Here is a 16,760-nt window from a genome sequence, read left to right on the forward strand (position 1 = left end):
TTTTGAGAGCTTAGAAGTGCCCTAGATTTTTATTTTCCATACCACTGCAATGAGGACAAGACAGTGCCTCAATATTCACACAACCCCTGTGCAGGTGCCAACCTACTAAAACCACTCCTCCCTGTACCCAACACTTCCATCAACCACTCACTGAAGGGGTGCTGGCACTTAAGGAGTTCCCATCCCTTCCCAGTGCAGCCTCCAGGATGGCTTTGCTGGAGACCCGCAAGTACTCACAGGGCTCAGCCCTTGGTGGTGTGAATCCCGACCTTGCCAGTGAGAGGCAAACACCCTCCTTCAGCGTGGAAAAGCTCACAGCCCTGCTGGATGGAGGGGAGGAGAACACTCGGATACGGAGGGCAGTGGGTGAGTGACCATCACGAGGCTGTGCTTGCCCAGGGCATGGCTACATCCCCGCTGTTTCTGCTCCTCCTTTGCCGCGCGGTGAGGTTTGTGCTCCTGGGTATTTGCTTATTGCCCATCTCTTAAAGAAGTGGGAGCATGGAGATGGAGTTCCCTGTTAGTGTAAATCATGACTCCTCCACAGCCACGCCTGCTGTCCCTTCCCTGCTCCCATCCCCAATATCTTTGCTGAGACTGATTGGAATACAAGGACTGAGGGTCACACAGGCGAGCATCTCTGTGTAATACGGATGCACGCAGGGGCTAGTGCTGATGTGCAGTGATGCACACCATGCATGAACTGAGCCAACAGCCTTCCTCAGCACATTAGCCTCATTCAGGTGGGGAGCTCCTTGTGTGGGCTGGCTCAGGCAGGCTAAGCTGCTTTCACTCGTGATAGCTAGATAGAGAAAAAATGAATCAAACCCCTCTTTTTTCTCTATTACTACATCCATATTATACCTTTAACAAATGAAAATGGCACAGACCACTGGGACTGCACAATTCACAGTGCAACTGGAGTTCAGTATAGCCTTAAACGTGCATGGACTCAAGGTTTCAAGGCACAAAGTGAATAGTGGGAGTGTTTGGGCTGACACAGAAAGAATGAGGCCAAGAGCTGCTTCACAGTGTTGCGAAGGGCTGATAAAGCCCTGAGCCAAAGCACTGGTGTGAACAGGACACTCGGCAGCTACAGCTGTTAGCTTCTGTCTGGGCAAAACCCAGCTAAGCACAGCTCTTGCTGCCACCAGAACAGCTCTTCAAGAGGGATCCACACCTGTTTGCTGCCTGAGGCACAAAGTCACCTCTGACACCCTGACCAGGGACAGTGTAGGGTCACTATTTCCACCCAACAGACTCCTCTCACAGGCCTGCTGGGTTCTCCTCCTCAACTCCTTCTCCAAATCTCTGCTTTTCAGAGTTAGGTGTGACAGCAATCAGAGCCAGCATAGCAAAATAAAATCTGCCTATAGTCACCCTAAATAACACAGCATCGGTACCCACCACCCCAGTCCTGCCCACAGTGCCTGCACCTCCCCAGCCCCAGAAGAACTAACTCTTCTGTGTTGCTTTGCAGTCGAAGCTATCGAAAGTGACCCTGTATTTAGCAGAGAAAATCAGTATTTCCAGAGCCAGAATGAGAAGTATGAAGCTGCAGTCAGAAAGGCTGTTCACCTCCAGAAAAAGATGCACGAGATGGGATGGACTGAGAACGGACCTGAATTTAAGTACATTTACAGGTAATTTTATACTTTTTTAAATGTAAGAATAATTTTTTGTTAAAAGGTTTGTATGCCAACAAGAACAGGCTTTAGCAAAGGCTGGGACAGGCCAGCAGTTGACAGATAAGGTTCTGATACAAATAAAATATGCTGCAGGTTTTTACCTTAGCAGCACGCTCAGGAGAAGGGAAAATGATGATACACAGCAGGGAATTTCTCAAAGAGCAGCACATAGGTACAATGCAGTGTGATAGATCACAGCAGTTCACATCCCAACATACTACTTTCACTTCAGCAAGCTCCTTACTCGTGCTACAGCTCTGATACCACCCCTCACATGTTTTTACATGTATAACCAGAATTGGAAGTGCTGCTGTTCCATTACATTGCTGACTTCCAGATGAATTAAAGGCAACATTGTCTCTATCTAGAAAAACTATATTGTATTTTAAAAAAAGAGAAGAAAACCCCACAAACTTTAGTTTGTAGGTCACCAGAATAAAATAATTCTTGCAATCCTTTCCTTCAAACATTTTTATTAACACTTTGCATGGGGCTGAGCTCCACATCTTAGTTGCTCATCTCTCCTTCTTTCTCCCATTGCTAAGTATTACTGGCTTGCTATTACCAATGCACACTGGTGGGGTTACACACCCAGTAAGAAAATGCAAGTGTACAAGCCTTGCTAAAAAGTTTTTCCCCATTATATGAAAGACTATGATTTTTTTATGCTAAGCTCTTTGCTGGCTACTGAGACTGATAAAAGGGGAGTTCTTCTATTGAGAGCTCTTGGGCCTGATCATTACATTCCTAATGACAAGCAGCTCTCCACTCCCTCCTCAGAGAAAAAAAAACAATCCCAGCAGATTTGAAAGACCTGACAAAACACAACCACATTTCCCATAGGTTTGCTTTTATCAGGCCCCCTGGTGCCAAGGGCTGTGGCAGGACCAGCCCTGTGCTACCACATTTTGTGGATTAAGAGCACAGCGGCCTGATGAAACACCAGGTGAGCACCAAGCTCTTACTATCAAAGTCCTTGTGCCTCCTGGTGCCAAACAGTGAATCACTTGCACACATATAAAAGACAGCTCTTTAAAATTGCAGCTAAAGCAGCATCATTTCTGGATGGGCTGCCAAGGGGTCACTAAGTCTTCTTCTGTTAATCAAAGAAATTTCCCTTCAACTACTTTGTTCATATTTTCCCACACACACTTTTTCAGCATGACTGATTCTCTCTCAGGGCAGGATAAAAGAAAGGTCATAGTCATTTGTTAACAATGAAAGGTATCTATCTAGAATGAGATGCTCACTAGAGCACTGCAGTAAAGCAATGTGCTAACAATCATACAAGCTACTTAGAACAGCAAAGCCACTTACTTTTAAATGTGAGAGCACATGTACTTATATCTGTGAGGCGATTCAACCTATTCTGAGGAATCCCAGGAAAAGGGACTATATTCCTCATATTTTCGTAGGATTTCTTGCACACAAAAAGGATGAGTTTCTGATTTGCAGCATGGAAATTACAGTAACCAAGTTCCCATACGCAGATTCTAGAAGACTGCATCTTAGGATACATGCAGTCCTATTAGCTGGCAACGGTGAAGGAGCCAAACAGACAATAAACCAGGTGTTACAAGGATGTATTTGTATTTTCCACAAGGGAAAAAACCCATCTCAAGTCAGGCCAAATCTCCATGAACCCCAGTATTGTCCACTGACAGTTAGTGAGAGCAAACACCAAGGGAATGGTACAGCAACAAGCCCAACATAGAATCATAGAATAGTTAGGGTTGGAAAGGACCTTAATATCATCCAGTTCCAACTCCCCTGCCATGGCCAGGGACATACTGAGGTGCTTCCCTAGAATGGGAATGTTCAAGAAACCTAAGAGTCAGATGCCCATGTACGTAATTCACTTCCATGTGTCCCACAGTGAATTGCCAAGGTTTGGGGGTTTTAGGGTAGGGTGGTGGGTTTTTTAGCTCAGGCTTAAAATGTGACTTAAATAACCAAGAAAAGAAAAAATCCTGTGGTGTAAAATAAAGATACAAAGGGCTCAGAACCTATCACAGCCACAAGCGCTTCAGAGCTGGGCTATGTTTCAGGAGCTTAGCATTTGCTAATCCTCCAAGAACAAGTGAAATGATTAGCTAGTGACACTTAAGCAAACTGTGTTAAGAAAGAAGGAACAAAAGCAGCTGGGAAGAGTGATTTTCATAGAATAATAAAATAGTTTGTGTTAGAAAGGACCTTAAAGCTTATCCATGGGCAGAGACACCTTCCACTAGATCAGGCCACTCAAAGCCCTGTCCAATCTGGCTTTGATGCAGTATTGCCTCCTGCAATACTGTATTGATCATGGATGTTGGGTAAGGTAGGACAATTCAGAAATCAAAAGGCTGCAGGTAGCACTTTCTGGTGACCATCGCAGTGTCACTGCCTCATTCATCACATCCCTGGAACTTCATTCATGTACAAAAACACCCCGTGTGCCTTCTCCGCAGGGCACTGTCAGGAGAAGTCGCGTTTCTTCTTCACACCATCTTCATGAGAAGTATTTCAGTGCTGGGCTCTGACAAACAGATTGCCAAATGGATTCCTCTCGCCATGCAGTATCAGCTCATCGGAAGCTATGCCCAGACTGAACTGGGGCACGGTAAGGCTGCAAAGAAAACACAGCATTTCCATAGGACAAAAGGCACAGATTCTCAGGAGAATGTGAGTTCAAGGTGTCTGTGCTTCACTGGAGGGGGGGAAAATGCCACCTGCATGCTAGAGGTTGATGTTCCTCAGTGTTCCTCTGCAAGATGGAGATTTTGCTGGTTTTGGTTTTGCCAGTGTGGGAAAAATAACAAGAGCAAGGGTGAAAGCTCATGGTTAGATAGCTCATGATTCGATGGCATGGTTAGACTGCAGTAACCATTGGTGGAGGGTATCAGACAGGCAGCTTGCCCAAGCTGATGGCTGTCACCATGAACCAGGCATCTTGCCTGAGCACCATATGGCTCAAGAGAGCTTTCCAGGAGATGGTGTGGCGTCACTGGGAACATCATCCCATGGTTCTCACCAGGAGGGTAAACCACAAAACCACACCAGCCTCCAGTAATCCTCCACTCTTTCCATCCTTGCCATACATCAGGAGATACCGAGAGATACAAATACATACACACACTGTTTTGGGTTTTTTTAAAGGAACTTATCTTCAGGGCTTGGAAACAACAGCAGTCTTTGATATTGCTACACAGGAGTTCATACTGAACACACCGCAGATCTCTGCCATGAAGTGGTGGCCTGGAGACAGTAAGTACCACCCAAAATACTTTGGTTTTCCTCATTGGCCTCCTTCAGTTGCTCACTCTGCCCCACTCAAGCTCTGTGTTTGAGGGCCCAGGTTCTAGCAGAGACCTTCAGTAAGAGATGCACAGATCAAGAGGCAAGTAAGAGACAAAAGGGTTTTGTACAAGTTAAAAGGCCAGAAAGTAGTCACCATCATCTATCAAAAGCCCTTAGGTGGCAGGGCTGGAGATCTTAGCTCAGGGAAACTCCTGCCTCTGCAGGAATTAATCTTCTCTTCTTTGTCAACAATACTCAGAAAACCAAAAACCACAGGGAGGTCATCAGCACAAAGGATCAGCATAAAGGATTCACGTCATCAGCTGGTCTCAGCATAAAGGATTGAAGTGTGAAATTCATGGCTCCCCTCAGGAAGGTATTTCACAGCAAATCACTGGAGTTGCTCTATCAGCCCCAGCACTCCTCACTCCCTCAGCTCTGCAAGGTCTTTAATTAGCTATTAATTTTTCTCCTCTGCTGACACAAACTATTCATCCAAACCCCACGGGCTTTAATAATAATGCAACTTTGGAGAGATATGAGCAAGCTCAGAGCACAGGTTTAGGCAATCTCCAGCTTCCAACATCTGTGGATCACACCTACACTCACCCATGTCAGCGAGACCTAAGACGCAATTAGCACAGACTGCTAACTGTGGAATTGTTTGTACTGTACCCCATCTTAAGGGAATGTGGCTGGTTTTCTCCTCACAGTGGGAAGGTCAGCAACACACACGGTGGTCTTTGCTCAGCTGTATGTCCAGGGGAAGTGCTATGGCGTGCATCCCTTCATTGTGCAGATACGCAGCCTTTGGGACCATTCACTGTGCCCAGGTAAATGACCCCAGACACTGCAGTGCTTGTGCAGGTGATCTGCCTCTTTTGCCTTTAAATGTCTTCTAAAACATTGTGCTCAGGGAGATTTACAGTGCCAAAGCCAAACCAAGACAGATACCCGAGTCACAGTTATCATTAACTACAACCTTTTTATCTAAAGGAAGATTTAATGGCATATCCAGACCAAGCCTTCTTAACCAAAGGCCTGGGCTGCTCTGACCACCTCTGTATTAACACCTCAGTTCTAACCCTGGCCAGCGTGGGTGGATCATGGAAACAAACTGCCTGTTTCATCCCTCAGGCAAGATCACCCATGCTGAGGAAGAAGCAGAACTGAACGTGCCCTTCTCCTTTGAGACCCCCTGACACAAAATGGGGAGAGGAGTTCAAGTGGAAGTAAGCAGCTGTGTTTTCTCCTGCTCCAGGCATAACTGCAGGAGACATCGGTCCCAAAATGAGTTTTGAGCACATTGACAACGGGTACCTCATGCTGCAGAATGTGCGTGTCTCCAGGGAGAACATGCTGAGCAAGTTTTGTGAGGTATGACAGACTCACATCACACGTCAGATTCTCACTGCACAGCCAGAGGGATCACAGGGACCTGCCTAAATTTAGGACAAAATTCTTCCTTTGAGGTGTCTGCAAGTCTCTGTGGTTTTGTCAAGGGCAGAAGTTACCTGAATCCTAAATGAAACTCAATGTCAGGAATTCCACGTTCAGAGGCTGGGGCTGATGGGGCAGGGAGAACCTGTTTGAGCCAGAAGCAGTAAGAATTTGTCTCTTTAAATGGGTATGTTTCATCCATTATACATAAAAATACTTAGTTTTTCATCAGCAAAGGATTTTGGTGCCCATTTTATTCTATGCATAGAGATGACACAACCAGTATTGAAGTACTGAAGAAGGTGGCATCTAACATCCTCTCTCTAGGTTCAACCAGATGGCACCTATGTAAGACGGGGGTCCCAGCAGATTAACTATTTCACAATGACTGCAGTGCGCGTCGCCCTCATCGCAGACGAAGCTGTAATACCCCTAATGAAAGCTTGCACCATTGCCATCAGATACTCTGTGGTTCGCCGGCAGTCCAAGTTAAAGCCTGGGTAATGCTATGCAGGTCTGCAGCGGTGGGAAGTGGACCGTGCACCATGTTCCCCTGCACCAGTCTGTATTTCAGCTTCTTATCTTTCAGCACATCACTGGCTTGTTTCCTGGGCCAGACATGCTTCCCAATTATTTACATTAACGAGCTTCAGTCAAAGTACAAGAGAATGTTTACAGTTCTTTCTAAGATAAGTTTCATAGTTTGAATAGCTCAGCAGCTCACACAGAGAACTTATTTTTCTTGTAACTGGCCTTCCTGTGTAATCCCATAACTCAGAATCCAGATAATGTAGACAAGTTGCTGAATTCTTATTCCATAGCATCCTACCCGTGGGCACAACATTAGAATACCTTCCAACATCCACCTTTCCGATATCCACGCTTTACAATACTGAATTTTATCAGTCTGGTGAGAATGCCTCCAATTTTTAAATAGATATTTTTCATTTGAATGGATTTCAGGAATTTCCACTTACAGCTCCTTTCAAAAGCAAGATTATCCTAATGAGAACATGGTTTGGATCAAACACAAACCAAACACAAGAGCACAGCATGCTCAACTATTGTAAGAACCAATTCCATCATTTGAAGTCCCAAGTGTACCAACCACACAAAGAGTGGAAAAGAACATCCACAAAAAGCTCAGAAAGCTTAAAATAATTCAGGCTCCACTATTTGCAGGGTCCACAAAGACCCAATTTGCAAAGTAAAAGTTCTTCAGGGTGCAGGGCCAGCACCTCCCTTTAACACCAAACATCTCGCTATCCTTGGAGGGCTTCATCTTTATCCCCTCCTGCAGTCCCTGTTTCCCCTCTGCACCAACCCATCACACAGAGCCTTTTCTACTCAATGGTGGCTCACCAACACAGCAGAAACATAATCTTTTTCATAGTCAGGCTCATTTCTCTAACAGCTGAGCAAGCTCGGCAGATTTGCTGGCATGACATCAGCTCAGTCCCCTTCTCAAACTGCTGCTTCATAATGAAAAATGCCTGTTTTCATTTTTTTACTTGTTTTCACTTATTCATTATGTGATAAGTAAACTAACAGTAGTTAAGCCGGTGTTCACACTTTCCCTATCTCACCAGCTGTCTTCCAACAGGGAAGAAGAAGCAAAGATCCTTGACTTTCAGACTCAGCAAGAGAAATTGCTGCCCCACTTGGCAGCAGCCTATGCCTTTCATTTCATCAACAACTACCTGCAGGACCTATTCAACAGAGGGTACGAAGAGATCCAGAGAGAGAACTTCAACATGCTGCCGGAGGTGAGCCACAACAGCATTAGCTCATACAGCATTCCTCATCTCTAAATATCAAAGTATTTTAGCAAACTGGACAAGCATTCCTCTCACCACTAGATAACTGGAGAAAGAGGAAGCACTAAGAGATCAAATGATGTGTCCTAGGTCCACAACCAGTCAGCAATAGCATTTGCTTTACCACCCCAACTTTTTTTGTTTTGGGAACTATTGCACAGCGAAAAGTCCTTGAAAAGCACATCTATTTGATAAAAACCTTGTTCCAAGTAGCTGGTGGCACAAAGTGTTATTTCCCAACGTCATCTACAAATGCAAATATTAACTTCTGAGCCAAAACCAAAAATGGGACTTTTTAGATAGAACATAAGATTTTGCAACTGGAAGCCTGAAATGAAAGCACACTTTGAACAAGGGTGACCAAAGCCACTGCTGGTTGAAACCCACAAAAGCATCAACTAACCACAGCGTGCCCCACACAAGGGTGTGCAGCATCCCAAAGGAGGAGCTGGGTGCTAGGGATCCCATCCCAGGGAGCTGAATGCTATGCCATCAAGCAAAGGAGGATCTGACAGGGATTTCCTCCCCAGAAACTGCACAATATTAAAAGAGGAAGCTGATTCTGAGGATTGCTTTGGACCATTGTCACCATTAACACTCTGCCTTACTTTTAATTTCTCTTTTCAAACAGCTCCATGCATTTTCTTCGGGCTTCAAAGCCATTGTTACTCAGTACTGTGCTTCTGCAGTAGAAGTTTGTCTCCGGGCATGTGGGGGCCATGGTTACTCCTTGCTGAGTGGACTCCCTTCCTTGTGTACTAGAATACTTGCTTCTTGTATTTATGAAGGGGAAAACACCATTTTGTTCCTGCAAACTGCCAGGTAACAATCCAAACCTGTTCATCAAAAAGCCTGCCCTCTCATTTATTCAACCTCTACCACTCCTTTCCCCAAAACCAGTAAAACCAGCTACTGCTTTCTCCCAGCACCTTCTAAAAATACAACTCAGGACATAAACTATTCATGCCTTCTGTCTAACAGGCATGGAGGTGTGTGGGAATTAGATTATCTCTTCTATTTTTGGGTTTGGTATGTATGCAGGTGCTGTTCTGCATAACCTCATTTTCCTCTGTCTGGGACCGCAGCAATAGCACTGCTACCCAAGTTTTGCAGTTTAGTTTTTAAGAAACCAACATAATGTGATATTGGCAAAGAGAGGTTGATTCAGAGAAGGCAGAGCTGTAGGATACTGAAAGCAGATGAGTCACGCTCCAAGAACACCAGTTTCCTCGGAACACGCAGACTGATGATTATCCAAGGTTAGATTAAATACAGGAGAAAGAAACCGTAGCTGCTTGAACTTTTAATAACATGTGCTTTTACTAGAAGGAGAAAACCAGTACAATTCCCAGGGACAGAGGTGCAACCACACAGCTCTGTGCTTGCATTCTGCAGTTCTGCACTCATTGCTGTCTCTTCTTGCAAGATCAATAGATTACTTCTAGACCTGGTAAGACTAGGTCATAGCAGAGGTGCCAAAAAAATAAGGGAGTAGGAAATGCATTTAGCTCCAAGAGTCTCATATTTGTTAACATAATGTGATTGTATGTTGGGGATCACACCAAACCACCATTAAGACTCCCAGAGCATTAAGACTCAGGCTGCAAAGCTGATGTGTCTAATCACCATGCTGCTAATAGCCACAGCAAGTTTCTTCCTAAAAAAACATCACTACAGGTTGCTGTAGCATTGAATACAGTAAACAGGCTGCCCCTGAGACCCATCACAGACCAAGTTATTGCAAATAAGATGTAAAACATACGGTCATTAGTCATGCAAGTCCAGTCTGGACCACTGACGGGATGGGTTACATCTTTCTGCTCCTCACCTGAGCTCGCTTTACTTTTCGCATGACCATTTGCTGCAGTGGATCACAACCATCCCCTGCTCTGACTGTTATCCTCTTCCCAGGTTCCTGATTAAGTGCTTCATGGCAGCCAGCGCTGGCCACCCTGTCCCACCATCTGTCACTTACCTGGCTACAGTGAAACCCGGGAAGTGCCCAGCCAATGACAAGTTTGATTTCCTCAGTCCAGATATTTACACCCAGGCCTATCGACATGCAGCAGTCAGGTCAGTACAGAGACAGGAGACATGCTTCTCTCTTTGACATCAGAAATGCGTTAAGAGCTCAGCTGCTTCCTTGCTTTAAAGGGAGATAAAATAACATAAGTTACACAAGAATTGACACCATCTGCTCCTGAACGAGGAAGATTCGCACAGGTTTAACAGCCATGTCAAGTGTTCAATATGAAGCTTTCAGATTCAGAACATCACAATATTTTAAGCCACATGCTACCAAACAACTATATTCCACAAAGCTGATGCTATACCAAGCTGCTGGCTCTGTTTATGTAAATCCCACACCACATCACTGAGTTGCCATCCAGTAAAACCTTCAGCCAGCTGGACCCTGTGCAGTTCTATACTCTATACAAAGCTAAAATTTCACATACCTGTGAAACTGATGTTTCAGTTAACACCACAGCAAACACAGTGCCTCTCATTGCATCTGAACTACACATTTAACTACACAACAAAAATAAAAATAGTATCATGAGTGGTCTCATTGGTATTATGGGCACAGTTATGGGCCATACATGTGTCATCTCTGAAAATTGGGCAAACAGATCAACATCCCTGCTGCCATTCAAATCAGTGTAAAAACAGAGCCATTCTTCTGAAAGCTTTAGTATCAATGGCAGCAAGATTCAGATCCCTGTGTAGAAAAGTAGAAACATAATGTAAGAGCAGTCCCATATTATCATCGCTTTATTTTGTTCTGCAAATCCTCCTTACACACAGAACCCAAGAAAAACTCCTCAGAACCCCTGGTAAAGTACCCTGGAAGCTGAGAAGGCAAAAATCCTTCAGCACCAGGGTGGTTTGGGTGCGTCTCCCAGTTTTTACTTAGATTTTGCATAATGTAAGTTCACTCATGCTGAGTGTAGGTAACTTCAAATGTCAGAAATGCCATTTTGCTATACGATCACACACGAGTCTGAATATGAAATGAGTGCATGTGGGCTGCTAGAGCCACATACAATATGCTTTTTGGATCTTCCAGACTCATCAGCAGTACAGCAGCTAAACTACAGGTCTTGATTCAGTCTGGACTCAAAAAGCACGACGCGTGGAATGAGTGCACAGTGCAGCTGGTGCAGGCTGTGAAGGTTAGTAAAAATCATCTGCTTATGTGATGTTTTTGTCTTTAGGATATAATGTGCAACAGAAACACATGATCAGCTTAAAGTATCAGTGCTGTTTATTGTTTGCTGTTAGCATCGAAGGGACACTATGAAGCCCAGGTCTGCATGGTGGGAAAATCTTAGTAAGAAGCAGCTCCTGATCTGAAGAATTTCCCATCTGAATAGGCCAGGTAGAAAAAGATTAAAAGGAATAGAAATGAAAGGGAAGGGAAGAAAACAAAATACATACACAGTTCTGCTGCCACTGCTAGCAGAATCAGGCCTCCCATATCAGAGTCACAGAGTGGTTTGGGTTTGAAGCGACCTTAAAGCTCATCTAGTACCCAACCCTTGCCGTAGCAGGGACACCTTCCACTAAGTGAGGGAGCAAAGACTAGACCTCAGCAGCAGCATTTTCTGTGGTCACCTGTCTCCTGTGCATCACCTCCCATTTTCAATTACACAGACTTGGCAGAATCAGCAAGTATTCAATGCTGTAAGCTTGAAAAAGAGCAGACAAGCTGTATAACTGCCTCAAAAATAAAGGAGGCCTCCTATAAAAAAAGCGACTTCGAAAAATCACTTTCCCAATATTTTTTTTAACATAAATATATTTTTAGTGGAATAAAACTGAAGCAAAGTGTTCCTGTTTGAGATTACCTCTAGGAAAGGCTTTGAACAGCATACAAACCTGAACAAGCTGTTCCCTCCTGCACCCACTCAAATGGGTGGCCAAGGTCTCTGGACTGAAGAGCAGGGCAATCACATGACAGAGAAGCTGGAAACCAGCCCTCTCTGAGAAGCAAGGAGGAGAGCCTAGTGAGAAATAAACCGTTTCTGAAGAGCCCAGCACATGCAGAGGGCTGGCTGTGGTATTGTCAGTGGTGACCGTGCCGGTAGAAAATGAGATCTGGGCTCCAAAGTTTCTTAAGTACTTCAGGGAGAGGAAAAGTCACCCAAAATCCTTGAGTTTCCCCCCTTAACTTTAAAACCTTGATAGCCTGCTACCTTCTTGGGGAACTTCTGGATTTGAGCTAGATGACCTTAAGGTTCTTTCCAACCCTAACTTTCATATGATTCTATGACTTCTTATTCCACGCCTTCCCTGGAGACTCACCCACACGACTGGCACGGTAGCTGTGTGAACAGATGCCTGCCAAGTGGCTCAGGCGCTGGGTACGGCTTTGCTGCAGACTCTGTGCAGGTTAATTGCTTGAGGAGACATCCAGCTTCTCAGGCAAGTTCTGCAGTCCACGCTGGCCTCCACACTGCTTGGCCGTGCTGGCAGGAAGAGCAGCAGTGTGAATGTGCATGCTTACACCCACAGGAGGGAGAACTGTGCAGTGGGAACACACACAGATACCAACATCACCAACCACCCACAATAACAATAACATAACAGGAGCCACCCACACACACAGGTGGAGTCATTTGCTGCGGACCTCAGCTAATACTTCTGTAACTTGGAAGATAGTTTTTGGGTCAGACAGCAGTAGAGTGTCTATCAGTTTACTTGAAGCCACAAAAGCAAGAAATAAATTTGCTTGTTCTCCTGCAACAACAGAGGTTTTCAGAGCAAAGCCCTATAGACACTGAACCCAACGTACCATGAGCCCAAGGTCTTCAACAAAAGAGTTGTCTCCTATTGATGTATGACCAAGCTTCACTTGCTGGAGGTCAAAACAAGCCCATTCCAATGTGTGTTTCCATCACACAAACTCTTTAGGGTATCTATCAGAAATATTTAAAGTACCTCTGTGATTTCTGAAGTGGTTTTCTAGAGTTTACAAATACCGGTGTTTACTGTTTATACCCCCAATTCTCTCCTCTACGGTTGCTGTAAGACATGAATACAAAAGGTCTTGTGATCCAGCAAACAAAGAATACAGACTGGGAAAGTGCCAGGGAAATGAAAAGGTTTTATATTCTTTGCGAGAACATTTGAGTCACTTGGCCTATTAAGTGTTCTGAGGTGCATTCACTGTTGATTGCATTTGTTTTCCAGGCTCACTGCCACTACATCACAGTGAAAAACTTTGCAGAAACCGTAGAAAGACTCGAGACCAAGGGTGGCATCCAGAAGATTATGAAACATCTCTGTGACCTCTTTGCATTACATGGGATCTTCTCAAATGCAGGAGTCTTCTTGCACGATGGATACATATCCGGAGCTCAAATGGACATGGCAACCGCATCATATCTAGACCTCCTGGCTGTCATTCGGTGAGCTGCTTCAATATGAAAGGAGCTGTGATAGATCTATAAATGGTGCTGCTGTACCTATGGTAACATCTCCAAAGTCAATTCACCTCATTCAGGTTTTATTTAAATTGCCTGGCAGCACTAAAAACTGATTGAAGCATCTATGGAGCTTGTTTTCACAGCAAAACAGACCTAAGAGCCCAGCTCCTCTGAAATCTCCAAAGTTCTGGAACATGAAATCTTGAATTATAAACCAAGAAATCCTGAACACTTTCTACCATTTGCAGTAGAGCAAAAGCAGGCAAATACATAGTGAGAGCAACACTGGTAGGAGGCAGCAGATCAGACACTGCAAAATCTGCTTAAGCAACAGCTAATACAGCCTACTCTGTCGCTATGGCTGAGTTGCAACCTGCACCCAAACAATCCTGCCTACAGCTTGTTCAGATGCGTCTGCTCGACACCATTTATTGCTAACTACATGAATTCTGAGATACACTAAAGTTCTAACTTACCACAACACTCACAAAGGCTTTTTGACAAGGATTCTTCTTTCACTACTTAATGCTGTTTGTTAAGAACAGATTAACTTATGGTGCAGAGAGTGAGTTGCTACTGTATGTAAAATTCTATTTAAGACATCTGAAGTGAAACAAGAATACACCATAGGCAGGAGCTGGGCAGGACTGAGGTGAAGAGAGAGCATTTTCAGAACTCATCACAGAATTCAAGTTAAGCAATAAGCTTAATGTAAGGCTTACAAAAGTCTAACACATTGTCATCTCTGGAATTCATTGCAACTTCACAGTGTTATGCCTTGCTCAAAGTCCATGCCTTGCTAGAAGGATTCAAGAATGCACATTTACCTATTTACAATTAGGATACAAACACTTCCTGGTCTGTAGCAAAACCCCAGCCTCTCCCAAACCCCCAAAAAGCCCTTCCCCGAAAGGAACTGGTAGATGCAAATGCCAACATTTGAGCTAACCACTTTGCATCCCTCTGCCTCAGGTGTGGGATACAGCCAGCACAACCTCCTGCACCCAGGATGATGGGAGAATGCGGTAAAAGAAACCATCTTCTGCCTAGGAGAAGAAGCTGTCATTACATACTTGTCTTTATGCTCTAGCTATCTGTTGCTGACTGCTGTCAGATCAGCCCCTGGGCTAGACAGGCCCTTGGTGCAGTTCAGGGTTGCTTTGTTCTTACAGACACAAAGAGAGTAGAAGACCTTGATACCCAAGGATGAGGTTAACAGAAATACTTTAGAGCAGATGAAGGCTGGAGATCAGCAAAGCACTTCACATGAATCTAGTAGCAACCTTATTCTAGTTTGGAGGACAAACACAGCATAAGAAAAACTTATTAAACATTAAAAATTAAAAATCCTGCAAAAACCAAAAGCAAGAACTGGCAGAGTGTGCTGAGGAAACATCTGACATGACATTGAGTCCTAAATTAGGGAATTAGGGATGGAGTCCAGGTAATTACAAGACCCATTCAATAGTACAGACAACTTAGGACATTAGTAGAACATGCCTCTGAGGAATCAAAACAAGCAGGATTTCCCCCATAGCCTCAGTAACGGGAAAAACTGGCACAAGATTTTCCGGCTGAGGAACCTGGAACAACTGACTTTTCAGTTTACCTTTGCCTTATTTTCCTCCCTTACAAAGCAATACCTGCTGCAGTAACACAAACGACATTCATGTGCTCCATAGGAAGGATGCTGTTCCACTGGTGGATGCCTTTGACTTCACAGATAAGACCTTGAATTCTGCACTTGGCAGTTACGATGGCCAGGTTTACCAGAGGCTGTACGAGTGGGCTCGGAAGTCACCGACCAACACACAGGTACAGATGCTGTATTATATAGACAGGCAACTTCTGCATTAGCCAGAGCAGAAATTGCTTTCCTTCTAATAAAAGCTATACAGATAAAAGTAAGTGGAATAAGACCTTTTAATTCTTAGTATCTCACTCTGAACAATGGCCTGTGATACCCCAATTATGCCTCCTATAGTCTTAGATCAGCCATTGAACCCAGTGATGACTTACAGCCCCCAGAGTACAACAGCTTGTAGCAGAGAGCTGGTCTGTGTATGCCACCAATGTGGTTTTGGTTTTTAAACTTACAGAGGTAGTACTGCACAAAATAAGCTAAACCAAAAGTCTGTTTACATAGTTTACATATTATGGAACAACATATCATGCAAAAGCCACTAAACACAGGGTATATTCCATCCACTGGTATTTCTACTAGTGCAATACTTAATTTTTCTAATAATATGTTTAACTAGAATGAGTATAAACGTTAAACAAGGCAATTTCATCCTTCATGGTCTTTAGCACTTTATTTTCACTTCTTAATTCATCCATATTGTGGAGTAATATAAAATTCTGCACAACATAAATAGCTATTGCTCCATTTGAAAATCCATTTTGCCTTAAGGGAGATTTTTACTGTGGTAATCAGCAACCCTTTGAAATTCTACTGCTGAACACAGAATTTGCCTTCAGCAAACATTCATGTCCAAGCATATTTTCTGAAGTTAAGCAGTGCGCTGTTCCATTTGGGATGACTACTGTGTACTGGTTATGAAGGACAGCACATACTTAGGGAAAAAGATCTTGCACCTAGCTGAAGCAGCTAGTAGCTTGGGTTTGTTTTTAAAAAGGTCTAGCTTTCTGTATTTCAGAGATCATTCTTTTATAAAAATATACCCTTTTTTTTCTTAATTACCACTAATTCCCTTCCACATTCTCTTTCTGAACAGATGAACCCAGCCTACGAGAGGTATTTGAAGCCACTTCTTCACAAGAAGCTATCCAAATTATGAAGACCATGATCTAAATGAAGGCCACACACTTCCTCCTGCTCTTTGTGCAGCTGTACATTGATGAAGCATCAGCAATGACAAATCAGAATTCACAATCAGTTGCTTACTTGCAGTTGTAGCAAGTATGAAACAAGATTCTTAGCCAGCCACTTGCATTTAACCAGGCAGAAGTCAAACAATGCTGAGTAGTGCCCACTGCTATGAGGCAATCTAGGCTGAAATAGCCTAGGGTTTGCTGTTTTATAACCTGAAGTGTCCCAATAGCATTAAAACTATGTCATTTGGCTTTCTTATTCTTCTAAAGCCACT

General features: G+C 43.9%; 2 protein-coding genes across 5 annotated transcripts in view; one reads left to right on the forward strand and one right to left on the reverse strand.

The window, feature by feature from the left end:
• LOC308224929 (protein CFAP20DC-like) overlaps positions 1-16,760 on the reverse strand; it is a 136,910-nt gene that overhangs the window by 111,019 nt on the left and 9,131 nt on the right. For 2 of the 4 annotated variants that reach the window (XM_080625315.1, XM_080625309.1), the window contains exons 3-4: positions 12,527-12,745; positions 10,197-10,367 (exon numbers count right to left, since the gene is read on the reverse strand). The gene's annotated coding sequence lies outside the window, so the exon portion shown is untranslated. Of the gene's footprint in view, positions 1-10,196; positions 10,368-12,526; positions 12,746-13,016; positions 13,082-16,760 lie in introns of those variants that run through there. The other 2 variants (XM_080625311.1, XM_080625310.1) reach the window with 2 other exon arrangements.
• ACOX2 (acyl-CoA oxidase 2) lies at positions 204-16,451 on the forward strand (the record flags this gene model as incomplete). The annotated part of the gene is made up of 14 exons (XM_080625321.1): positions 204-366; positions 1,481-1,643; positions 4,136-4,287; positions 4,824-4,931; positions 5,678-5,797; positions 6,226-6,341; positions 6,732-6,904; positions 8,008-8,170; positions 8,853-9,043; positions 10,133-10,294; positions 11,289-11,394; positions 13,415-13,632; positions 15,333-15,465; positions 16,389-16,451. Exons 1-14 carry the CDS (start codon positions 207-209, stop codon positions 16,449-16,451), a joined length of 2,028 nt encoding a protein of 675 aa, XP_080481447.1. The 5' UTR covers positions 204-206.

The sequence above is a fragment of the Psittacula echo genome (genome assembly GCF_963264785.1).
Source record: "Psittacula echo genome assembly, chromosome: 9".
NCBI classification, from domain to species: Eukaryota; Metazoa; Chordata; class Aves; order Psittaciformes; family Psittacidae; genus Psittacula; species Psittacula echo.